The sequence below is a fragment of the Microcaecilia unicolor genome, chromosome 7 (genome assembly GCF_901765095.1).
Source record: "Microcaecilia unicolor chromosome 7, aMicUni1.1, whole genome shotgun sequence".
Lineage (NCBI taxonomy): Eukaryota > Metazoa > Chordata > Amphibia > Gymnophiona > Siphonopidae > Microcaecilia > Microcaecilia unicolor.
Genome location: NC_044037.1, coordinates 56,779,458 through 56,806,490, shown reverse-complemented (window position 1 = coordinate 56,806,490; position 27,033 = coordinate 56,779,458). Strand labels below are relative to the sequence as shown.

The following is a 27,033-nucleotide window of genomic DNA, read 5'->3' as shown; positions in this document are numbered from 1 at the left end:
AAGTATTGTATGCACTCCTGCCAAATATTTTCAACACTCCTTCTGCTTTTTGGTCAGCTGGTGAAGCTCGGCAGCCTGCTCCTATGGGAGAGTGTCTGCAAAGTCTAATACACTGTGGAGCAAAGTAAATACTGCAAGTAAATACTATGTAGAGCTGGTAGTCCTGGATGCAGGAGACTAGAATCGAGGCCTGATAAACTTTCTTTCCAAAGGAATCTAAGGTCTGAGCCTCTCTGTCCTGGGGGCACCCAGGCATGAGACCTGGAATTCCTAGTTCTTTTGAGAGTAGATTCAACCACCAAGGAGTGGTGTGGCAACTGGGCCTTTTGAAATCCGGGAGCCTTCTGAATTTGATACATGGAATTCATCTTTTTTTGGTGCAACCTGCACAGAGAGAGGGGTTTCCTAGTTCTTCATATATTCATCCCAGAGAATCTTGTGCAGTGGAACTGTTATAGCATCTCTAGGGGGAGAATCAAACTCTAGGACCTGAAATAACTCAGCCTTAGATTCATGCACCATTTCCTACTTAAAAGGAATGGCCTCTGCCGCTTCCTTAATAAAACAGGTAAAAGATGGGCTCAGGTGGAGACTTCCTCCTCTCATCGGGTAGAAAGGAATCTGAGGGTATGCTACAAGACCCCTTCTCTGAGAGGTAGTCTTGCTCTTCCTCAAACTCCCATGACCGGTTCATGTCAGACTCAGCAAAAAAGTCTAGATGAGACTGCTGAGACTGCCTCTGTCTTGGCTGACTTGACATATGTCCAGGCCTCAGGGTCAGGCACTGAAGTTCCTGCTCATGTCTCAACCTTGAGGGAGTTTCGTCCTCTAATGTCGATCAGTGCCTTGCATGGAGAGACACCAACACCAATGCTTATTGAGGCATAGAGAGCGGAGAGCATTCCACAGGGGTGTCATGGACCTCAAGGTGAGAGAGACCGAGTGCTGTGGCTGGCACAAGAGCCCTCAATGCCTGAGCACTGGGGAGCTGTACCAATCCTGCCAGTCTCAGCAAGGCACAAAACTGGTCATCAAGGACAAGCCTCGGTAAGACTGGGGCCAGGGCTGGTGTGGAGACAACCTGCTGAGTTGTTGGTACCATATCGGAAGTGAGGTCCTGGCTGCAATGGCACCAGAATTACAGAGGAGGAGAAGTTCTCTCACAGCTAATACTTCTCGGGTTTTGGTGATGCTGATGCCCCAGAGCTCTTGGCATTGTGCACTGAAGGGGACAGATGTTGATGCTTCTTGGTCTTCACCCGATGCTTAGAATCAATGCCCCTTGGTGCCGAGGATGACATCAAATCCACTCATGTCCTTGGTGTTGGGTACGATGCATATAAGTCCCAGGGCTTGCCACCAGTGCCCGATGTTGAGGGAGTTGGAAACTACTTCAATGCTGGTGGTCCTCTAGTGTCAGAAGAAGTCTGGGCAGCTATCAGTGTTGATGCTTCCAATACTGACGTCAATGGACCGGACTTAAGGATCCAAAATGCTTCCTCTGGTAGACATGACTTCCCTTCTGTGTTCTTTTCTCAAACTGAGCTTAGTGCTCTAGCCTAAGAGGACCTCTGGAGCTGTGAAGAAACACAAAAAAAACCTTAAAAATTCCAAAAACTCTACTTAAAAACTCTAATAAAATAAAAGGGAGGGAAGTAACTGAACTTTTATGAAGAAAAATAAGCAAACTAGGCTAAAGAACCCCGCATGGGAAGGCATAATAAATGCAAGGAGAAACACTGAGGTGGAAGGATACAAAACACGATCTCCTAGCTCCAAAGAAAAAAAAGAAGACTGAGGTTCCTGTGGTTGCACATTGGGCGGAAAGACACTTGCGCAAGTTGGCTGTGCCCCACACTCTGGCTCACCTGCTGGCTTCAGCAGGCATCGGGATCGGCCTCTGCAGCTTCCTCTGGAGCTTCTTGGGTAGTGTCAGCAGCATAGTGGGCTGCCTGCGTCGCTGCCTCCAGCACTTTGTTACTCCCATGAGAACACTTCTGTCATGATCTCTGGCTTCTCGGACACTGGAACAAACGTGAGCCCTTGGGTTACTGCCATAGAGCGGTAGCAGCAGGCAAAACCCCCCAACCAGAACTGGACTAACAAACAAACAAGACAGAAGCTGCAGATGCAGACAAACAAGGCAAGAACACACAGGACTAGAGATAGGAGTGGAACTAAGCTATAGGCAAGCAAAGCTGGAAAGACAGGACTGGACCAACTGGACTTCACCTGCAGTGACTGCCATTCCCCAGAGGTTGAGCCCCTAGGTGTGGGCGGCCTGCAGGACTTCAGGATTCTCACACCGGACACACGGTACAGGAACAAGCTTGACAGAAACTGGGTAGGGTTCAGGATTCTCACACAGGACACACGGTACAGGAACAAGCTTGACTGAAGCAGAGTTAGGGTTCAGAGGGGAAAGGAATAAACATGGGAGGCAAGGCAGAATACTAAGCTAGAACTCACAGACAAACATTACAACACTAGGCAGAAAGCGGACAGGCTAAAGAGCAAGGACTGAAAGCTACCAAGCAGCCACTAAGAAGGGTAAACTACACACAGACTAATCAAGAACTGGGCAAGGCAAACAGACAAGAAACAAGACTAGGAAGCAATAAAGCCTAAGCTAAACTATACAAAGACTGAACAAGAACCAGGCAAGGAATTCAGACAAGAAACTAGACTAGGCAGAAGTGCAACAGGGCACACCAACTCACCCAGAGACCTTTGGCAATGCAACGGCAAAGTAGCAAAGCCCACAGGTGCTTAATAAAGACCATCACCTGCTGAGGCTCAGCTGCAGGAATCCCAAGACAAGTACGAGTGCTGCTTAGGTACAAACAAGGCAATTAAGTCTGGCAGACTGGAAGATCTGGACCGGACCGACTTCTGACACAGACTTGGGAAACAGCAACAGATAGTCTATAGCAGTCGCTGGTACTGGCCACCAGAGGGTGAAGGAAGCACAAACCAGGAAAACAGTCATAATCGTGACAACTTCCTCCTGACCTCCTGCATCCACCACCACCAGCTGCAGGATCCAACTTAAAGGGCCAATGGTGGGAAGGGCTCAGGATGCTAGTTGATGACATCAGAGCTGGGGGTCTATTTAAGGGACCTTGGGACCTACAGGAGTTGCCTTTGCAACAGGTCTCCTTGCCTTGCTTGATGTGAGTTGCAGCCCCTCTTCAGTTCCAGTTTATCTCTTCAGTTTTTGTATATCATTCCAGCCTACTTGCCCTTGCCTCAGTCCATATCTCCTGTCCTCCTGTCCTCTTACCTGCTCCCCAGCTTGGATTGTCTTCTTGGCTTCGACCCCAGCTAGTCTCCTCAACTTCTCTGACCGCCGCCTGCCCTGTTCTCCAGGATTGCTGGGCCTTTCTCAACCCTCATCAATACCACTGTTGGTATCTGGACCAGCTTGCCTGCTGAGGCTTTTGTTACCGTTCTGTTATATTATGATACTGCTGGACTGGGCTCGCCCTGGTCCTAGCCTCCTACCTAGCCTCCAGGTTAATTATGTAGCACCAACTCAGCTGCAGCCCAAGGGCTCACACTCCTTGGCCTGTGACAGATTGCAAAGGCCATGACCTCAGGTGAGTCACCCACTCTGCAGCTGCTTCAGCAATTAGCTCTCCAGCTCCAGCAACTTTCTGGTTCCATCCTGGACCTGATTGCCCGCACGGACCAACTTCAGATGGCAGCATCACCTCAGGCCTTGACCTCCCCACACCAGGCCCAGTTATCCCCTCGGCCAGCCCAGTCACTTTGTCTGCCTCTGCGTTATCAGGCATCCATCTAGCGGCTCCTCCTAGATATGATGTAAACCCCAAGACTTGTAGAGGATTCATCCATCAATATTTGATAATATTCGAGCTCCAAGCAAGGGACCTTGATTTGGATAGGGCTCGTGTGGCTTACATCATCTCCCTGCTATCTGGCCCAGCTCTTGCACAAGCCTCCCCACTTTGGGAGTGGAACGACCCAATGCTTAACAATCTCGACAACTTCCTTGGACACTTCAGCTGAGTCTTTGAGGAGCCTGAGAAGGCTACTTCCACAGCATCTGAACTCCTCAGTCTGAAACAGGGGTTACAAACCCTTGGGAACTAAGCTATCCAGTTCTGCACTCTAGCATCGGAACTGAACTGGAACAATGAGAGCCTAGTGGTGGTTTTATGGCAGTGGTTGGCACCTCAAATTAAGGATGAGTTGGTGGAATGAGACGTCTACACTGCACTGGATGATCTTATCTGCCTTTGTAACCAGACTGATATCTGGTTCCAAGAATGTGCTCAAGAGAGACAATCTTCCCACAGGATGGTCCATCTAGCGCCGAATTTCCAGTGGCCCATATGTACTCCAAACAAAGAGGCTTCATTTTCTGACACCAGGGAACCAATGCAGGTGGATTATTCCACTATTTCTGAGCAGGAAAAGCAGAGATGCCAGTCTCTGTACTTGTGTCTCTACTGTGGTGAGAAACGACACTATGCCCTTAAATGCCCAAACAAGTTAGGAAACGTTTGGGCCTAGCTCTGGCTGGGTAAACAGCACTAGGTCCATTTTGCAGGATTTCCTGCACTAAAAGTTTGGTCCCCACCTAATCACAGAGGCCTTCATTGATTCTGGAGCAGGAGGAAATTTTATTGATGAAGACTTCGTTCGACATTATAAAATTCCTATCAGGGACTTAATTAAAACAAACCCAGTCTCCTCTGTGTATGTCAATGTACAAGGGTACCTTAAGGCCCGTACAGTACCACTGTGCCTATGAATATGGGCTCTCCACAGAGAGGCTATATACTTTTATATTCTCTAGACATCAGTAAATCCAGTTATCCTGGGTTTGCCTGGGCTGGAGAAACATAATCCAATAATAGATTGGGATAGTGGTGACATTGCCATCTGGGGTAACCACGGCCATCAACATTGTTTGGATTTTGCAAGTCTAGTCAGTGCCCTAGCCACTGCAGATATAAGTATTCCTGAGGGTATGCCCTGTGTTTATGTGGCTTACTCAGATGTATTCTCCAGGAAACAAGCAGAGACATGACCTCCTCACCAGGAGTACAATTGTCCCACTGATTTCCTATCAGGAAAAATGTCATCCCGGGGAAGATTTTACCCACTTTCAGTACAATAAACCCAGACTATGTTAAGTTACATTGCAGAAAACCTGCAGAGAGGTTTCATCTGTCCTTCTGCTTCCATGCATGTGCTGGTTTCTTCTTCATGGGGAAGAAAGATGGCACTTTACCCCGTGTATTGATTATAGATGATTGAATGCCATCACAGTAAAACATAAATATCCACTTCCCTTGATATCTGAACTCTTTGATCATCTCCAAGGAGCCCACGTCTTTACCAATTGGACCTTAGAAGAGCCTACAACCTGAACCGCATCTCCAAAGGAGACAAGTGGAAAACTGTTTTTAATATAAGGGATGGACATTATGAGTACCTTGTTATTCCTTTTTGACTTTCCAATGGCCCAGCTATCTCCGTTGCTTTCTTGTACCCATTGGACCGCTCCCTTCTGACCTCCCGCATCCACAGCCACAGGCTCCCGTAGGTGTGTGCATGCATAGGAGGATCCAACTTAAAGGGGCAGTGGCGGGAAGGGCTCAGGATGCTAGCGGATGACATCAGAGCTGAGGGTCTACTTAAGGAATCTTAGGACTTCCAGGAGTTGCCTTTGCAACAGGTCTTCTTGCTTTGCTTGGTGTGAATTGCAGCCTCTCTTCAGTTTCAGTTCCAGTATGTCTCTTCAGTTCTAGTTCCAGTATGTCTCTTCAGTTCCTATATATCACTCCAGCTTACTTGCCCTTGCCTCAGTCTACATCTCCTGTTCTCATACCTGCTCCCTATCTCGGATTGTATTCTTAGCTTTGACCCTGGCTAGTCTCCTCAACTCCTCTGACTGCCACCTGCCCTGATCTCTAGGATTGCTGGGATTTCCTTGACCCTTATCAATACCACTGTTGGTATCTAGACCAGCTTGCCTGCTGAGACCTTGGTTACCATTCTGTTCTACTGCAGTACCTCTGAACTGCACTCGCCCTAATCCTAGCTTGGGAGTAACTCAGTTGGGGCCTACCAAGCCTCTGGGTTAGTTAGGCAGCGCCAACTTGGCTGCAGCCCAAGGGCTCACTCTTCTTGGCCTGTGATGGTGCATGAGCAGTGGGGCTGCTGCCAAAAAGCATCTTAAAGTTACACAGTGTTGGGTAGTGTCCCACAGCAGGCTCAGTTGGATGTCATCAACCACTTAGTCACCTCTCCCCTCTCCAGTCGGTTCAAAACTCTGCTGCCCATCTTGTCTTCCGCTTTACTCATACTACCCCTCTCCTCAGGTCACTTCACTGGCTCCCTATCCGTTTTCGCATCCTGTTTAAACTTCTTCTATAAACCTATAAATTTATTCACTCTGCTGCTCCCCAGTATCTCTCCACACTCGTCCTTCCCTACTCCCCTTCCCGTGCGCTCCGATCCATGGATAAATCCTTCTTATCTGTTCCCTTCTCCACTACTGCCAACTCCAGACTTCACTCCTTCTGTTTCGCTGCACCCTACGCCTGGAATAAACTTCCTGAGCCCCTACGTCTTGCCCCATCCTTGACCATCTTTAAATCTAGATTGAAAGCCCACCTCTTCAACATTGCTTTAGACTTGTAACCACTTATACCTCTCGCTTCTACCTACCCTCCTCTCCTCTTTCCTCTACACATTAATTGATTTGCTTGCTTTATTATTGTTGTCTATTAGATTGTAAGCTCTTTGAGCAGGGACTGTCTTTCTTCTATGTTTGTGCAGCGCTGCGTATGCTTTGTAGAGCTATATAAATGCTAAATAGTAGTAGTAGTAGTAGGTGTAAAGATACCACTGTCCTGCTTGTCCTCAGAGAAAGATAGGATAAATAACTTATGCAGTATTATTTATCTGCTAAACCTGGCCGGTTATGTCTGAATATATACCTCCGATATATCTGGCTTGAAGTGCAGCACTAACTGGTCATTTTCAGTGGTACTAATCGGTTAAGTGCAACTGAAAATGACCAGATAGCTATGAACAAGTGAGTTAATTGGTTGGTGGCCATTCCCAGCCAGTTAACTCTCTTTGACTATTTGCCAGATGGTTATTATTTCAAGCAATAGTTGCTTTAATTTGTTAAAATAGCTTTTTTTTTAATGTTAACTTTGTTAAATTTAAGGAAAATGAGTGCTAGTAACAACAATTTTTAAGCAATAAATGTTTTGTCCACAAACGTTACAACATGTAGGCTGCAGAATAAATGCTGGCATGTAGTACTGGATTAGCACAACTTACATTTTCAGTTGTTCCAGTAATAACATGTAGCCCATCATATGTGGATTTGATATACATCCCCTGAAGAAAGAAGAAAGAAATATAATCATTATCAGTGAGGAGTTAATTCTGCAAAATGAATCATTTTAAATAATCAGCAAACTGAAAAAGTGATTGTGTTAGAGCCTCAATGAGGTACAGAAAAAAATTTGTATAAAGTCATCTCTGGTGAGGAAGGGAGAATCTGGTCAAGTGAAAAATCACTCTTAAATTAACTACCCATCACTGAATGACTAGCTAGTCTTCAAGTTGCTACAAATTTAGTCACTAGTACTGACCTCTATTGCAAATGTGCAATAGCCTTCTCCAGATATAGATTCTGTAGGGATAAATCAAATTATCAGCACTGTCTGCACCCCCCCCCCCCCCACGATAGTCCCAGAAAAATCATGGGAAGAGACTTACGCCTGCTTTCTCTGCAAGTAATGTTTTTGTTGAAAACAATGCACATATTTTTGACTATACAAAACTATGAACATTCAGGGCAATTGGGCAACAGTGGCAAGGTATGAGGTTATTCGATAAAGGAACAAAGGTGCCTACTTTCTTTTACACAATACCAGCCTAACTGAATGTATACATTTTTCACATTTAGGCACAAGCACTTATGTCAACCAGAGAACGGGTGTAAATGTAGCACCTAAGTATTGCAGAGAACCATATAACTTAAAGCATTCTAGAAGCTATAGACCAAATTCTATATATGGCACCAAAATTAATAAACACTAAGGGGGAGATTCTATATATAGCACCTAAAAAAATTGGCACAGAAATCAGTACTGACTAGGCATATTCTATAAGTGGTGCCTTATAGAGTTATGCGCGATATATAGAATATACTTAGTTGGCATCCTAGAACCTAAAACTATGCATATCCATTTACACCAATGAAAATGTGGCATAAATCCTGGCACATAGATTTTATTTATGTATTTATTTATTTGTGACATTTATATCCCACATTATTCCAAACAAGTTTGAGTACTATTTGGCTTACAATAAACAGTATAGGATACATAACAAAGAATAATGCATAAGAAAGTAATTTGTTGTAAGCATCTAGTTTTACAATACAGTATCATAAACATACTGGGATAGATATGGATGTTTAACATTTAGAAAATCTATTATGAATGAGAAATTGTACATGAAGTAAAGAGAAAGTTAATGATAGAGTAATAATCAATTCAGGTAATAATTAATTGTTTGAGATATGGTCGGTCTTTGTGAGGGTTTGTTTGAGTAGGAACGATTTGAGGATTTTGCGGAATCTAGTATATTCCTGTATATTTCTAATTCTGGGTGGTAAGGAGTTCCACCGTTTGGTTCCTAGGTAAGTGAAGTCTGCAGAGTGGACAGTTTTGTAGATCACTTTTTTTTGCAGTTTAGGAGGTGTAGTCTGAGATAGTTTCTTGCCTCATATTTAGTGTTTCTTTGAGGTAAGTTTATTAATGGTACCATATAGTTTGCTATATAGCTGTGCTATTTAGTATTTGAAAGATAAAGGTACATAATTTGAAGGTGATTCTCGCTTTGATGGGAAGCCAGTGTAATTTGATTAATAAAGGGGAGGCACTATCAAAATAAGAGATTTTATATATGAACCTGACTGCAGTGTTTTGAGCTGTTCAGGACTAAAACCAAGATGTTTTGGTCAAGACCTGTTTTCAGAATGAATAAGGCACAAAAAGGTGCCCTAAATGACCAGATAACCACTAATGAGGATCACAGGTGACCCCCCCCAATACCTCCCCAAAGGTCACTGACCCTCTCCCACCCTCAAAAATGTGAATAAAAAATGACTTACCAGCCTCTATGACAGCTGCAAATGTTAGTCAGGTCTATTAGAGTAGCATGCAGGTCCCTGGAGTAGTGTAGTGGTCAGTGCAGTACACAGTAGGGGACCCAGGTCCCTATCTCCCTCCGCCTGTCACGCTTGTGGTGGAAACTGCGACCCCTCCCAAGGTTACCAAAACCCCACTATACCCACATATAGGTGCCCCCTTCACCCATAAGGGCTATTGTAGTGGGGGACAGTGGGTTTTGGGTGAGTTTTTGGAGGGCTCAGGGACAAGATAAGGGAGCAAAGGTGTGATGTGTACCTGGGAGCATTTTTATGAAGTGCAGAGAAGTGCCCTCTAGGGTCCCCCATTGCTCTCCTGGGATGTCTGGGGAACCATTATACTAAAAATGCTGGCTCTTCCTACATCCCAATGGCATGAATCTCTACATTTTGCAGCTATATAGTTGGTTTTTCTTGAAAATGAACCAAAAAAACAAAACGTTGTTCAAAACAGTATTTTTGAAAAAAAAAAAAGATAGATTTGGACTTTTTGGATTTTGGACGTTTTGTGCAAACTGTCCACAATTGGACTTAGACATCTTATTTATTTAGATTTTGCTCACACCTTTTTCAGTAGTAGCTCAAGGTGAGTTATATTCAAGTACCACTGGGTATTTCTGTGTTCCTGGAAGGCTCACAATCTAAGTTTGTACCTGAGGCAATGGAGAGTTAAGTGACTTGCCCAAGATCACAAGGAGCAGCAGTGGGATTTAAACTGGCCACCTCTGGATGGTAAGACCAGTGCTCTAACAACTAGGCTACTCCTCCACTTATTGAAAATGTCCCTCCATGTAAACAGAATGTAGAAAATTAAAAACCCATGGGATAGGAGGCAATGTTCTGTTGTGGATTAGAAAATTGGTTGATGGATATAAAACAGAGGGTAGTGTTCAATGGCCAATTCTCTCAGTAGAGGAGGGTGAATAGTGGAGTGCCCCAGTGACCTGTACAGGGACCAGTGCTATTTAACATATTTATTAATGATCTGGAAATGGGAATGACAAGTGAAGTGATTAAATTTGCAGACAACATAAAACTATTCAAAGTTGTTAAAACGCATGTGGATTGTGAAAAATTTCCAGGTAGACCTTAGGAAGTTGGAAGACTGGGCATCCCAGTGGCAGATGAGATTTCATGTGGACAAGTGCAAAGTGTTGCACATTGGGAAAAATAATCCAAATCATAGTTATTTGATGCTAGATTCCACCTTAGAAGTTAAGTAGAGGAGTGTGGTAGCCGTGCACCCTCCCCTCACCTATCCACACCCACCCTGTTAGAATATCAATGATATGCTTTGATGTCCCCATGCATACTTCCTACCCACCCCCCTCCTCCCTCCCTGTCAGACTGTCATAGTAATGCTTGAATGTTTTCACTTATATACACTGTCAGCTAGCACATTTGCTTATTTCCGATCTGAGGAAGAAGGGCAACCTTCGAAAGCTAATCAAGAAATGTATTAAGTTATGTCCAATAAAAAAGGTATCATCTTATTTTCTTTTCCATGTTTTATTTTGTTTGATTTCTATTGATCACCTTAGACGTTAGTAACCAAGAAATAGATCTAGGTGTCACTGTGGACAATATGCAGAAATCTTTTGCCCAGTGTGTGGCAGCAGCCAAAAAAGCAAACAGAATGCTAGGAATTATTAGGAAAGGGATAGAAAGTAAGACAAAGAATATTATAATGCCTCTGTATTATTCCATAGTGCGACCACACCTTGAGTCTTGCATTCAATTCTGGTCACTGTATCTTTAAAAAGGTATAGCAGAATTAGAAAAGGGATGGAACTCCTCTCATATGAGGAAAGGCCAGCTTGGAAAAGAGATGGCTGAGGGGGGATATAATGGTGTAGAACGGGTAAATGTAAATTGGTTTTACTCTTTTAAAAAGTAGAAAGACTAGGGGACACTCAAGGAAGTTACATAGTACTACTTTTAAAATGAACAGGAGGAAATATTTTTTTTCACTCAATGAATAGTTAAGCTCTGGAACTCGTTGCCAGAGGATGTGGTATCAGCGGTCAGAATATCTGAGTTTAAAAAAGGTTTCCAAATAATCCTTAGTATTAAATCTAAATCAAATGAGGAGGTAATAGTTAGTGTACATACCTGGTTCTGGGATTGGAACGCCTAATGTGCAATGATGGTTCCATCTATGACTCTGCCACATATTCCCTTGGGGATGTAATGGTACAAATTGGTTTGAACTGAGCACATTAATATCACTATAATTTAGGATTATTCTCATATGTTTATATTAGATTTAATACTGAGGATTATTTGGAAGCCATTTTGGAAGTGACTCAGTAGTATTATATTAAGTATTTTTCCAGAGTTAATTTGTTAATTTGTCAAGCTTAAAAAATGTTTGACAAATTCCTTGAGGGAAAGTCCAAAGTCTGCTATTGAGATATACATGGGGAAAGCCACTGATTGTCCCTGGGATCAGTAACATGAATCTTGCTATTTGTGATTCTCATCAAAACAAAAAAATGAGTACTTCAACCGAGCAACTAAGACTAGGTGTCTCATGCAGGTCAACAAACTAATGTGAAACTACAAATGCAATTATTTATTCATTTCTTTCACAAAAAAATTTTAATGATTGGTTTTTAAATTTATTTTTAAATTTTTAGTGATAGAAAATCAAGTCTAGATCAGAGGCATCATTAATCCATTGCATAGGCTATGAGATCTCTTATAGCCCACAGCTATTTCAGATCTTTTGTATAGAGTAACACTTGTTACTCTATACAAAAGAAATCTTTATAGTGTTTTAAAAATTACCATCAACAACCAGCGACCCCAATACTTAACTGACACAGAAAAGAAAACATCGCTGAAGTTTGCAAAGAATATTTATCACACTACGTACTTGTTCCATGAGAATTTTATAGCTCTATCATAGGCCTATTTGTGAGCCATGTTTTATTGAATGGTCAGCCATTTAATTGCTATTGACAAAAATAGAATGGGTCTCAGTTTTCTAAACACGGTGTAGATAAACATTTGTTCTGCAGTTTAATTACTGAATACTGTTACAGTTTGGCACAAAGAGTTTGTTTTGTAATGTTCATAGAATCTGTGTTAAGTTTGATCGCACATCCATGGTTTCATTCACTACAGTTTTTCATTTTGATAAAAATAAATTATTCAAATAATGAATGAATCTGTAGGACTAGAACACATTTTGCCCTCTTACTTTTATGGAAGTATTTTCATGAACCAAGTAAAAGTCTGTGAAAAATTCAGAAATCATTAAAAAAAAAAACCATACACCTTTATTAATACTTGTTGATATAAACAGATTGTATTTATTTTTTTTATTACATTTGTACCCTGTGCTTTCCCACTCATGGCAGGCTCAATGTGGCTTACATGGGGCAATGGAGGGTTAAGTGACTTGCCCAGAGTCACAAGGAGCTGCTTGTGCCTGAAGTGGGAGTTGAACTCAGTTCTTCAGGACCAAAGTCCACCACCCTAACCACTAGGCCACTCCTCCACCATTGTTGCTACTATTTGAGATTCTACATGGAATATTGCTGCTATTCCACTAGCAACATTCCATGTAGAAGTCGGCCCTTGCAGATCACCAATGTGGCCGCGCAGGCTTCTGCTTCTGTGAGTCTGACGTCCTGCACGTACGTGCAGGACGTCAGACTCACAGAAACAGAAGCCTGCGCAGCCTTCTACATGGAATGTTGCTAGTGGAATAGCAACATTCCAAGTAGAATCTCCAATAGTAGCAACATTCCATGTAGAATCTCCAATAGTATCTATTTTATTTTTGTTACATTTGTACCCTGCGCTTTCCCACTCATGGCAGGCTTACATGGGGCAATGGAGGGTTAAGTGACTTGCCCAGAGTCACAAGGAGCTGCCTGTGCCTGAAGTGGGAATTGAACTCAGTTCCTCAGGACCAAAGGCCACTACCCTAACCACTAGGCCACTCTTCCACTGAAATTATTGAAGTTACAGTTGGCAACTGAATCAAGATTTGCCTGACAATGGTGAACCAGTTCTGGGCTTATGCCAATGCATTCAGGGACTTGTAGTTCTAATTTCCCCATTGCATTCCCTATGAAAAGCAAGACTACATGTCTGTCAATGCAGTGGGGGAGACCCAGGACTAGATGAACCCTATTGGGCCAATCTGGATCCTGTTGGCAACTTAAATTGAAGTACACAGTTCTCTTGCCCTCTACATGGTAATCATCTGACTACTTCTATGATGCACTGGTGAATAGCTCATGGCACACTATTAGATGTTCTTATCCTGACAGCATGTGACTCAGTTAAATTACCTGGGCAATATTTCTGCTTCACAGAATACACTTCAAAATGCTCACTGAGAAATGAAGGCTCATTGGGCCAAATCGTTTTCTGCTGACATCTGTTGTGTTATTAAATGTCCAGTGCCAGTAGATGATCTGTGTATTTCCATTTCTAAGAGCAAGGGATACTTTGCAGATAAAACCACTTTCTAACTAGACTGGACTCATCATTAAACTGAAGATCAATTTGTGCCAACAAGGCATTGATAAAGATGCATATTTGAAAATACCTTTTGGTTAGGACAGATGCTAGTAAGAGAAAGTTTAGCTGCATCAAGTTATAGCAGTGATTCACAAACCTGTCCTGGGTGAACCTCAGCCAGCCAGGTTTTTAAGATATCCAAAATGAATATTCATGAGATCGATTTGCATACACTGCCTTCCGCTGGGAATACATTGGACTTGATATTTTTGTCATCTACTTCAGAACGAGAGCTTAGACAGTCCCTGGAGATTAACATTTTTGGGTTGGACCATGCAGCTATTTCTTTTTCTTTAAGTATCTCTGGAGGTTCGGTAGGGAAGGAGATATGTTCAAGAAAAGGCCTAGTGTGAAGTAATTTTGAACTTTGTGATTTGAGGAAGGTATGGATGCCTTTGTTGAACTTGGATCATCAGAATTCCTTGGCTGAACTGGTAGATGATTGGTACTCTTCTCTTGGATTGGGCGTGTATACCTAGTCTTGATTTGTCTTTGCCATTTTCAGGGCATAGACTGTAGAAGTCTGCTCAGCACTACCCTTGTTCTAAAATTTCTGAATTTAATGTCGAAGCCCCTGAAAAGTTTCACCTTTGCCCATACAAATCTATTCAGCCATGAAAAGGACACAGACCATAGATCTGCCCAGTACTGGTCTTTGTCTCCAACTTCTGAAACTGAATCTGTCCAGCCAGGATCAAAGTACAGACTATAAAAGTTTGTCCAGTACTGGCTTTGCTTCCCTGATCTATCTCATTTTATCTTTGATTTTGTTTTTAAGTTTAGTTTTTTTTTTCCGTGATCAAACAGTGCCCAAGAAGATAGTTGAGACACCCTGGGGCTCAATTACAGTCCCCATGGGTTGTCTGCCCTGAAACTTATGTGCCTGCTTGTATCAGCACTGTTTCAAGAGGCTTTTGTAAACAGTTATGTCCACATAAAGAAGATGTTTGTCACCCTGGGGGCTCAGTGTCAGTCCCCAGGGGTTGTCTGCCCTAAAACTTAAGTGCCCGTCTGTAACAGCAGTTTTCAGAAGCTTTTGGAAGCAGATGTTTGACACCCTAGAGGATCAGTGTCAGTCATCATAGGTTGCCCAGCCTTCAAACTTCAGTGCTTGCCAGGTACCTGCAGCACTCCTTCATGAGGCTTCCTACTTTTCACTGAAGTATAGTTGCAGTAATTACCTCATATAAAGGCAGCACCTGATAAACTCTGGTGTATTTACACAATTTCAGCAGTTACTGTGGGCTGTCCTAGAGCTCAGTTTCACTAGCCCTGGGTCCTAATCCTGTGTGTAGTGTTTCTCTGCATTGCAGCTCTGTTTCACAGGAAACCTTCCAGCAGGTCTCATCAGGCTCCATACACACACCTGCCAAGTTACCCATTCCAGGAGGGAAGCTTTTTGGCTGGTCCTAGATTTCTGACAACTTCATCCCGGTGTATTAAAGGACCTGCAACATTGTTTTCCATGGATAGAATCATAGACTACAAATATTACACTGCTTTGGGATGTAAATTTAAAACCAGGGTCAGCCAAAAGGTCTCCCTCCTGGAATGGGTAACCGCAGCTCTGCACACAGAACCCACAAGAATTACTCTGCTGGAACTCACAGTGCTGATAAGGAAGCAGTAAGTAAGCTCTCTACTATACAATAACAATGTGGATAATGGGGATACCAGCAGCATCTCCAATCGAATGGAACAAAATACCAGTACGTATCACAAGAAGAAGAAAACCACTCCAACAAATGGAAGAGCACAATCACCATCTAAACAACAATGCAGAGGCCAAACAAACAACCAGCAACATGAAACCAAACATGAACATTACCCAACATAACAACAAGAGCAAACAGGCAGAACAGACAGACAACTATAAACTGTTAAAAAAAACCAGTGTTAAACACGACACATATGTCCCGATACAAGTAGGTTAAATGTGAGATCGGCAAGAAATAAAACAGCACTACTAAGAGACTTGATAGAAACTGAGCAACTCGGACTACTGCTTATAACTGAAACATGTCTGCACCTCGAAGATGACCCTGCACTACTAGACCTATGCTCACTAGGATACAAAATAATACATATCAACAAAACAAAAGGAGGGGAGGAGGCATTGCAATAATATACAAATCCTCCTTCACAGTAGAACCTGTCACTAAACACACATCCTCAACAATCAAAATCCTGGTGTGCAAAATCACTGACAAAACACTAATGGGCTCATTTTCGACATAAAATGGAAGATGGACGTTCTTCTCCCAGAGACATCCAAATCAGTATAATCGAAACCCAATTTTGGACGTCTCCAACTGCAGTCCATTGCAAGGATGTCCAAATTTCAAGAGGGCGTGTCGGAGGTGTAGCAAAGGCGGGACTTGGGCGTGCCTAACACTTGGACGTGTTTGACCCATAATTGAAAAAACAAGGACATCCTTGATGAACACTTGGACGTTTTCACCCGGACGTGTTTTTTTAACGAATAAGGCACAAAAAGGTATGGAAATGACCAGATGACCACTGGAGAGAATTGGGGATGACCTCCCGTTACTCCCCCGGTGGTCACTAACCCCCTCCCACCCTTAAAAAACATGTTTAAAAATATGTCGTGCCAGCCTCTATGCCAGCCTCAGATGTCATACTCAGGTCCATGACAGCGCATGCAGGTCCCAGGAGCAGTGGGTACTGCAGTGCACTTCAGAAAGGCGGACCCAGGCCCATACTCCCCCTACCTGTTACATTTGTGGAGGAAACAGCGAGGTCTCAAAAACCCACTACAAACCCACTGTACCCATATATAGGTGTCTCCTTCACCCGTAAGGGCTATGGTAGTGGTGTACAGTTGGGGGTAGTGGGTTTTGGGGGGCTCAGCACACAAGGTAAGAGAGCTATGTACCTGGGAGAATTTTCTGAAGTCCACTGCAGTGCCCCCTAGGGTGCCCGGTTGGTGTCCTGGCATGTCAGGACAAATGCTGGCTCCTCCCATGCCCAAATGGCTTGCATTTGGACATTTTTGACATGGACGTCTTTGGTTTCAAAAATCGCCGAAGGTCAAAGACATTCATGTCTAGGGATGTCCAAATCTAGGGATGTCCAAATTTAAGGATTTGGACATCTGATGGTATTTTTGAAATGAAAGATGAACGTACATCTTCTTTCAAAAATACAGGTTTCCCTGCCCCTGGATTTTGCCGTTTTGCAAGGACGTCAAAATCGCAACTTGGATGTTTCTTTCAAAAATGTGCCTCTAACTGACCAACTATGCATCACATTATTTTTCCACCCTCCAGGAATCTGTACAAATGTCCAATATGATTTCATAGACTTTGAATCAAACATCTGCACCAATCACCCAAATGTCCTATTAATGGGTGATATAAACCTGCACCTAGAAAAAACCCCCCACAAACAGAACACTAATGAACTTCATAAACCAATGGCACTCACAACAGCACAAGGAGTCTCATCACACACAAAAGGACACTAATTAGACATACTAGCCCATAGATTCTCAACGAATAACGAGCACGTATTAACAAACCACACATGGGATGAGATACCATGGTCAGACCACAGCAAGCTCACTTTCATACTACAATGGAAAGAAAGCGGCAAGAAAAGAGAGCCAAGAACCTAAAACACATTCACAACTAGAGGAAAAGTAGACAACCACATATTCTGGACAACAACAAAAAATGAAATCAATGATATACCACCCGAGGATATCACAAAATATAGACCAGTATCCTCAATACCAATATTGACCAAAACAATGGAAGGTCTAGTAAAACAGCAACTAATGGAATACTTGACAAAATTCTCAATTCTTCATAAATTCCAATCAGGTTTCAGACCACAACACAGCACTGAGACGGTTATAACTACCCTGATAATGACATTTAGAAGCATTATATGCCAAGAACAAAACATATTACTACTACAATTTGACATGTCAAGTGCATTTGACCTAGTAGACCACACCACACTAAGGCCACTGCTTGACAACACAGGAATCAGTAGTGCAGTGGCAACATGGTTCAATGGCTTCCTAAAGACCAGACCCTACATTGTAAAGATGTCCAACCAAACATCAGCGTCATAGATCTCTGAGTGCAGGGTACCACAGGGATCACTAATATCACCAATACAGTTCAATATAATGATGGTGCCACTTGGAAAAAAAAGAAATTAATGGGTTTCAACTCATTTATAAATGCAGACAACGTCACCATCTTCATACCTTTCCAAAACAATATCACAAACATACCGGATAAAATGAAAAAAGGATTGGACCTCATGGAAGAATGACCAACAACTTTCAAAATCAAACTGAACAGAGACAAAACCACATTCCTAGCACTATCCAGCCCACACAACTCCACATGCTACCAAAAATTCACAATCCACCAACAAATATAGCACATCGAAACACAACTTAAAATACTAGGAATCATTCTCGACAAACACTGGACAATCAAATATCAGCAATAACATCAAAACGCTTCAGAACACTATGGAAACTGAGAAGAATAAGAGACTATTTTCCTAGACAATCTTTTCGGATACTCGTCCAATCAACGGTACTATCACAACTAGACTACTGCAATGCAGCATACATAAAGTGCAAGGAAAACACACTAAAATCACTGAAAATTGTCCAAAACACAGCAGCAAGACTGATTTTCAAGAAATTGAAATATGAAAGTGCAACCTTTCTTTCCTTGCCACAATTAATCTTTCTGTGCACTGCCAACACCCTCAGCAATAGCAGACTGCTTCAACCAATCTGGAGGCCTTTCTTTAGCTACATCCTACCCTTGAGGAAACAGGAAGTTGCTTCAGAATGGGCAAGATGCAGCTGAAGGAAGGAATATTGTTGATAAAATCACCTACACACCTTTTCTCACACTCATCTTACAGAGAATTGGGCCAATGAGGTGTAGCTGAAATTCTGGTATGATTCTCTTCATAACAATTAAGATGCATCACCATGATTGATTTTCTGGAACATGATGGTAAACAAATCCTAATAACATACATAGATACTTATATTGAATGGTGAGTGATTATATCTATATATCTTCTGTCTAGAACTCTGTGTCCTTTTTTGTCTTGTTCTTTGGGCTCCATCTGGTGTTTACCTGAATCCCTATAACACTACAGGCTTCAAATCACAGGAACCTTTCCATACTTATCCTCAAATCTCAAGCCTCCAAATACTACCCTTCCACATTCCACATGAATCATATTGTGAGATTTAAATTACATTCCTATTTGCTGCTGAATTACATCTTGAATCAAAACAAAGGGTAATTGTTTCAATTCTAGTAAGTATATCTCAATATCTCTGGAATTTATACTTTATAAAATCATATATGGGAAGGTGTTTTATTATATTGCCTTTGGCACAATAAGTATCTTGAAGAAAACTTAATTCTCACCAACCCTACCCTTTCACTCATTTTAGGGTTGACTCCAAGGACACCTTTTAACAACCATCTGATAGTCCTTTTCCATTCAACAACCCTATATTTTACCTCTTGTTATCATAATAATGGGTCACATCTTTTTTTTTCCTGTTGTGTTACTCCTAACTATCACACTGTAATGCCATGCCACATGCCCAATCTCCTAGTAACTAGGTTGCTAGCATATACATTTTGCAATTTAGTTGAGGTTTCTTTCACAGTACAATCTCCTCACTCATGCTTCCCTAATTTAATCTAGTTAAACTCATAGGCGAGTTACAACATCCTTAACATTGTTTTATTTTGGGTATACTTTCATAATACAATAACATTATAGAAATATCAGGTAGACATTTCCTAAGTTGTGAGGAGTATGAAATATATGCAAGTTTATTTCCATATATTCATTGTTGAAATCCTTTGCACAGTTGCCTATCACTGCTCTTATATTTCCATCTCCACAATTATATCAACACTCATTCTCTTTTCCTTTGTATTTTGAAATGTCAGAATACTCTAACTCTGCTCATTTTAGCTTCCTTATCACTTTTCACTTTTCTTTGGTTCACCCATAACCTCTCCAGTATCATGTCTTCTTCACATGGCAGTTCATGCTCTATGGCCACTCATATTTACATTGGCCTTACCTTCAATCTACCACAGTGTTACACCTGGGTTCACTGAATATAGTAGACTCTCATGTACCCTTGCACCATCAGCTCGGGATTCACCCATATGTGACTAATTATACATTTAAATCAGCCACACAACCCTCCCACCTGTGAAAGCTCAGACCTGGGTGTCCTAACTAGAGCCAGGCCTGGAATTATACGTGAGTGACTTGAACTCTGCTGTGGAAGTCTGACAAGATAGGACTGCTGAAGAGAGGAGAAACCATTGCTAATGTGATTGTTGCCATGTTAAGCCCTGAGTCTGTGACAGAAACAGACTGCTATTTTGTTTGCCTGTTCAGCAGTACAATTTCCTTTTGATTTACACTGCACCCTAACTGTGTTTGTGAGGTTTCCAGTCTGTCTGCCAGCCATGCTGCCACAATTATCAATTCCCTTTTGAAAATTCTTTCTACTGAAAATGCTTTTTTTCTTTCCTATCTCATCTACCTTCTTGAGCCCTATGAAAAGTAGGTCCTTTCTACATATTTTTGAATAAAGACACCTTTATTGAATTTATTCAGCATACTATAGAGGCTGTATTTAACAGGGTGGAAGCACATCATGAAATAGTCAGTCATCATAGGTACAATACTATTATTTAACACAATTCAAACAAACTTAGCATTCCCTTAATCACTATTGCTCTTCAATAATTATTATCTAAATACCATCTAATCAGATGAAAAGGCCTCTTCAGAATCATATTACCCATAATTGTGTTTTACTTATAATTTGTAAGAATATTGTTGATCTAGCTGAAAATGTGGTAATTTAAAGGTAAGTAGATTGATGGCAAGAATAACAAAATGAATGCAGTAAAATTCCTTAGTAAATTATACTGTCTAACTTAGGATATCACAAGCCTCTTTGTTACCATTGCTTTATTGCTTTTGTTTTAAGGCAGCATTTGACATCCTTATATTTTATCCACTTTGCAACAGATGATATATTTGCCATATCCACATCTTATCAAGGGATACCCTATATAGTAACAAAGCAATGCAGTAAATGATGTCAGATAAAGATCTGTACGTTTCATCTAGTCTACCCAATAAGGTGGTTATAGTAGTAACTGCCACTCCATGCAGGTTACACCCATCTATGCCTTGTTTAAAGCAAGAAAGTTTTAAATGTTTGCTTTGATTTCATTTTTTCTATACAGAAATCCTGTTTATCTCACATGTTTTCAAATTCCATCTCTATTTTTGACCCCACCACTTCCACCAGAAAAGTTTTCCAGACATCCACCACCCTCTCTGTGAAAAGGTATTTCCTGATATTACTACGTCCCTGCAATTCAAATCATATCCTCTAGTTCTACCACTTTCCCCATCTCTGAAAATGATTTGTTTGTACATTAATACTTTTCAAGTATTTCAATCTCTATTAAATTTCTATCATCCCTCTTTTCCTCTAGGGTATACATATTCAGGTCTTCAAGTTTCATACATCTTTTGGTGCAAGTCTATACTTTTTTGTCACCTTACTCTGAACAGCGTCAAGTATTTTTATGTTTTTACTGAGATATGATCTCCAAAATGAACAAAATGCTTCAAGTGAGGCCTCACCAATGACTTGTACAGTGGGATTAATAATTCCTTTCTTCTGCTGGCTATGCCTCTCTCTATGCAGTCCAGCATCCTTCTAGCTTTGGCCACTGCCTTGTCACTTTTTTACCACCCTGACATCCTCAGAAACTATCAAGAGGGCTTGATAAACCTCCTCCAATTAAAAATTCAGTCAAAACAAATGTATCCTTTTATGTACACCAGCTTGTGTAGGAAGTAACTAAAGAACTGGATATGTTCAGGTTGTCTATAGCTTAGTTATCACAAGGCCCCTGAATGTGCAGGGAAACTCAAATACCATGGATTCCAAACTCTATCTTCCTTCTCTTTCTCCCTAGCCTCCTGCCCTGATGTGACTGACCTGTGGCGGGATAATTCTCACCACAAATTTTGGATGGGAGGGAAGGGTTCGTTACTCTGATTTTCAGGACCATGGAGAGTGGCTGGCTGCCTCTTTGAGCTTATCTGGCAATAGAAGCAGTATCTGCTGAGAACTACTGAGCCAAATGCTTCTTTATCTCTTAGCAATTCACTGCAGTGATGCATGCAATGCCTTTTTAATGAGCAAGTCTCTTCACCAGTTCCAGCTTATGCTGAAATTAACTCTTACCTGATAATTTCCTTCCCTTGACTCCTATTTGACCAGTCCAGATTAGTGGGTTATGTGGAGGCAGAGAAGAAATTTGAAGATTCTAATAGATGGTGCAGCCAGGATCCTATCAGTATACTAATGCCAAGACTATAAGTAATAGTAGAACAGATAAAATACTTGTAAAATACCCTTCCAAAATATGAAACTATTTACAAAGCAGTGGCAGGCAAGGAATCCAAATATATCCCAAAACCCTCAATCCTATAGGGTGGGTACTGGAGTGGTCTAGCAAGATTAAAGAAAAACAAATTATCAAAGTAAATTTCACCTTCATTATCTTCCTAGACCAGTCTAGACTAAAGGGATGTACAAAAGCTTATCCCTCAGTGTGGGAGGAACTCAAAACTATCTCCAAAATGATCCCCTGTGGCCCAGACATCAAGCTTATAATGCCCGATGAATTAATTCAACAACCACCAAGTTACCACCTTACAAATATCCTTTGGAGACATTGCTCTGTCTTCTGCCCAAGACACCACTTGAGCTCTCATTGAATCAGCATGGAGACCTTGTAGGACTACTTTATGGTTAAGAAAGTATGTTGCCTCAAATTCTGCTTAGATACATAGTAACATAGTAACATAGTAGATGACGGCAGAAAAAGACCTGCACGGTCCATCTAGTCTGCCCACGATAAACTCATATGTGTATACCTTACATTGATTTGTACCTGTCTTTTTCAGGGCACAGACCATATAAGTCTGTCCAGCAGTATTTCCCGCCTCCCCACCACCAGTCCCGCCTCCCATCACCGGCTCCAGCACAGACCCCGTAAAAGTCTGCCCTCCCCTATCCTAGCCTCTCAACCACCAACCCCTCTTCCCCCCGCCACCCAATTTCAGCTAAGCTTCTGTGGATCCATTCCTTCTGCACAGGATTCCTTTATGCCTATCCCACGCATGTTTGAATTCCATTACCATTTTCATCTCCACCACCTCCCGCGGGAGGGCATTCCAAGCGTTCACCACCCTCACTGTGAAGAAATACTTCCTGACATCTTTCCTGAGTCTGCCCCCCTTCAATCTCATTTCATGTCCTCTTGTTCTACCGCCTTCCCATCTCCGGAAAAGATTCGTTTGCGGATTAATACCTTTCAAATATTTGAACATCTGCATCATATCACCCCTGTTCCTCCTTTCCTCCAGAGTATATATGTTCAGGTCAGCAAGTCTCTCTTCATACGTCTTGGAATGCAACTCCCATACCATCCTCGTAGCTTTTCTTTGCACCGCTTCCATTTTTTTAACATCCTTCGCAAGGTACGGCCTCCAAAACTGAACACAATACTCCAGGTGGGGCCTCACCAACGTCTTATACAGGGGCATTAAAACCTCCTTTCTTCTGCTGGACAATGTTCCAGAGATGATTTAGAGGCCACTGTCTCCTTACTTGGACCACTCTGACCACTAAAAAGTACAAACAAATGATCTATTGTAGGAAAGGATGGTCCAAGAGATAATGGATTAGTGAGTGCCTTGTGAATAGCTAGTTCATTCAGAGTGATACTAATTCTCCTTTGGAAGATTTCTAGAAAGAAGGAAGAGAAACTATCTGATTTACATGAAACAAAGACACCACGTTTGGCAGTAAAGAGGGTACTGCATGAATGGTAACCAAGTCCCCTGACAAAGACAGGTAGGGAGCCCTATAGGAAAGGGCCTGCAACTCCAAAATCCTCATAGCTGAACATATGGCAAATATCTTAATAGGCAAATATTTTAAGGAAGTCCAACAGAGGGGCTCAAATGGAGGCTTTCAGCATAGTAGCCATGACAGAAGCTGAAAATCTCAGGTGATGCCATTCAAGGGCCAAGCTGTTTCTGGATCTTCCATAAGCACAAGTCCATAATGAAGAAGGCTGTATCCACTTGGTAACAGTGCTAAAGGACCTGGAACTCCCAGGGGCCCTTCCTGAAGAAGGTAACCCAATGCCCACTCAGAGCAGACAAAACTACTGGAACAGCCAAAAAACCTCTGGGGGCCCCAACCGGACCCCCTTTCAGGCAGACCAAAAGGGGTAGGGAAGAGAGAACCCCCCACCCTCACCACAGCAGGCCCCAATGGGGGCTGAAAAGCCATGCTGCTGAAGCAAAACAAAACAAAAAAATCCAGCCAGAGGGGAAAAAGACTGTCTTCCCACCGAAAACATTGCGACAGCGGGTCCCAATGCCTAATGGGAATGAAGCAGCAGCAGCAGCACTGGTGACCTGTCGGATAATTTCCAAACGCAGAAACTGCCTGGGAAGTAAGAACTTCCCCCCCCCCCCAAACACACACACACTCCGAGTCAGAAGCTAAAATGCAGCTGCCAGCTCCCGTGCACACTGCTGCATCAGCCGTGGACATACCCGCCCATGCAGCAGGCACACATGAGCCTGCCTTAGCTTCCAAGAGCCCTGCCCATTTCTGTCTCTCAGAGGGTGTTTAAAAGAGGGAAATCTCCTGCCCGCTTAGTGCTAGGGATTTCCCTGTGCTCTGCTCAAAGCTTTTTTTTTTTTTAAAGTATACAGCCTTATCCTCTCAAACAGGGAAAAAGGCTGAATAAGATTTTTGTTTTGTCTGGGAGTTGCAGGGAAGCCCATGGGGATCACACCTATACAGGATGTACAAACAAGATGGGTAAGGGTATGGGGACCCACATCTCTCAGGCAAAACCCTGTAGCACCAAGCTGATGCCTCATCCACCAGCACTAAAGAGTATGACTGAGGCCACTCTCAACCAGGTATGGTTTAAAGCTATGAATTTGGGAATGGCCATTAGGCTTGACCACACTATACATCCACAGCCAGCAGATCAAGGAGCTAGGCCAGGGACCATGAGAGCAGCCTCAGCATGACCTACCACTTGCTGAAGGTAAAGAAAAATACTGGATTGTTCCAGACAGCATTGCAGCTTATGCTGGTGATTTCACTTGCAGAAAGGGGTTGTCTGCTTCTGTAATTGCTATGCTGAAGGCCCAGAGATTGTCTACTTCCTCAGCTTATATGGAAAGTTGGAGAGTATTTGAGAACTGATGATCAGCTTGCAATATATCCTCTTGGAAAGTGAATATCCTTTTTTTCTTAGCATCATCTCCGGTGTCCTGAACCAGTGGGTGTTATCTCTTCCTACCAGCAGGTGAAAACCGACCAATGCCCCTGACTTCCCTAGGTAGTGGGTTCTCCAATCCTGCAGACTAACATCAGTCCTTATAACTGTCCAGTACAGGTGTTCCAGAAGGATGCCCCTCAATAGATATTGTGGAATATCCCAACAAGTTAGATGTCTTCAGAGAGAAGCAGAAAGTGGAAGAGAAACTTTGAATTGCTGAGATTGAAGGAACCACCTTAATAGTAATGCATATTGGAGCCGCCTCATGCATCCTTGACCATGGTACTATCTCCACTGTCACTGCAGTAGAACTAAAAAGTTGAAGATAATCCTATGGTGCTTTGCACAGCACAAAAGCCTCTTAATTGATCCAGAATCTTGGGTACTGTCCTTCTAGGGTGAGAACTGCCACTCCTGCTTAATTGTTGAAGTGGTCCCCAAGATACATGAGTACTTGGGAGGGAACTAGACAGTGAAGTTCACAATCCAATCAAAGTATTGCAAGATGGAGACTACTCTGGCCATTTTCTCTTATGAATACTGCTTGGAATAGGTGCAGATAACCCAATTGCCTAAGCAAGAGTAAACATGAATCTCTTTCTTGTGAAGGAATATTGTGGCCAGCACCATCACTATGGAGAATGTCCTAGAAGTTATTGTCAAACCAAAATGCAGAGCTCTGAACTAATAATTCTAGCCTAGCACACAAAACTCTAATATTGCATGTGAGATTCCCTGATCAGAATGTGAAAATACATTTTGAATAAATCAGGAGAAGTCAGAAATGTTCCCAGTTTGAATAATTGTATTACCAAATACAAAGTTTCCATCTACAAACGGGAACCTAAAGTGCAGTGTTGACTGCCTTGAAATCCAGAATGGACCATAAGGTTCCTCTTTTCTTTGGGACTACAAAGTAGATGGAATGCAGGCCTCGACCCTGCTCTTACAGCGGAATATACCTGACAGTACCATAAAGGCATTTGAGGTGGGAGAAGCAAACTCAAGAGCATAGCCGTTCTAAATCACTTCCAAGACCCACTGACCTGAGGTGATAAGGGTCCTCTCTCAAAGATACAGATGAAGTCTGTCCCTCACCTGCATCTCCACAGAGAGGACCCACTGACCTTCACTGAGGACCCTTTGGGGTGGCAGATAGAGAGGAGGCACCACTTCCTGATCGCCTGCAAAAGAAACGCCTCTTTGTGCACCTGCAGAGAAATGAGAACCATTCTTTGAGAACATCCCAAATCTTTGGCACGAGATCTACCAGCTGATGCCTTTCTGGAATGAGACCTGCCTTCTGAAAGGCATTGGGGTCTAGGGTTGTTCAAATCCTTAACCAACTTGAGATCTTCTACAAAAAGCAGACAACTCCAAAAGGAAGTTTACTTAAATAAGTCTGAGCCAGAATCAGCTGACCAATTCTGCAATCATAACTAGCGATGGGCCACTACCACTAAGACAACTGACCTCAAATTAGAGAGCACAGCAGCCAAAAAAGCACCACCCCTGACTCCAAAAGAACTCTGATGAAATGGAAGCTCCATAACCTCCACACATCACTGCTTGGACTCCAAGGACCAAAGAATTACAAGCCTATTTAAGAAACAGGCTTCCTGTCCTGAGCATCCCTAAGGGTAGAACCTCCTTCAGCTGGAATTGTGGTTCTTCTGTTCACTGCAATCACTAAGGCATTCATGCTTAGGGCATAAAAAAGCCTGGGGAAGGGGGTACAACTTATTCATCAATATGTAACTCCTGAGGACCAAGTCTGAAACTGTCCATTTGTCATTTCTCCGCTTTCTTTCTATTTTTTCACTCCCTCAC

The 27,033-nt window shown here is 42.4% G+C and overlaps 1 protein-coding gene across 1 annotated transcript in view; it reads right to left on the bottom strand.

Annotated features, from left to right (window-relative positions):
* LOC115474248 (connector enhancer of kinase suppressor of ras 2-like) overlaps positions 1 to 27,033 on the bottom strand; it is a 768,489-nt gene that overhangs the window by 323,771 nt on the left and 417,685 nt on the right. The window contains exon 7 of the mRNA XM_030209634.1: positions 7,330 to 7,389. Coding sequence (XP_030065494.1) covers positions 7,330 to 7,389 — 60 coding nt within the window. The remainder of the gene's footprint in view (positions 1 to 7,329; positions 7,390 to 27,033) is intronic.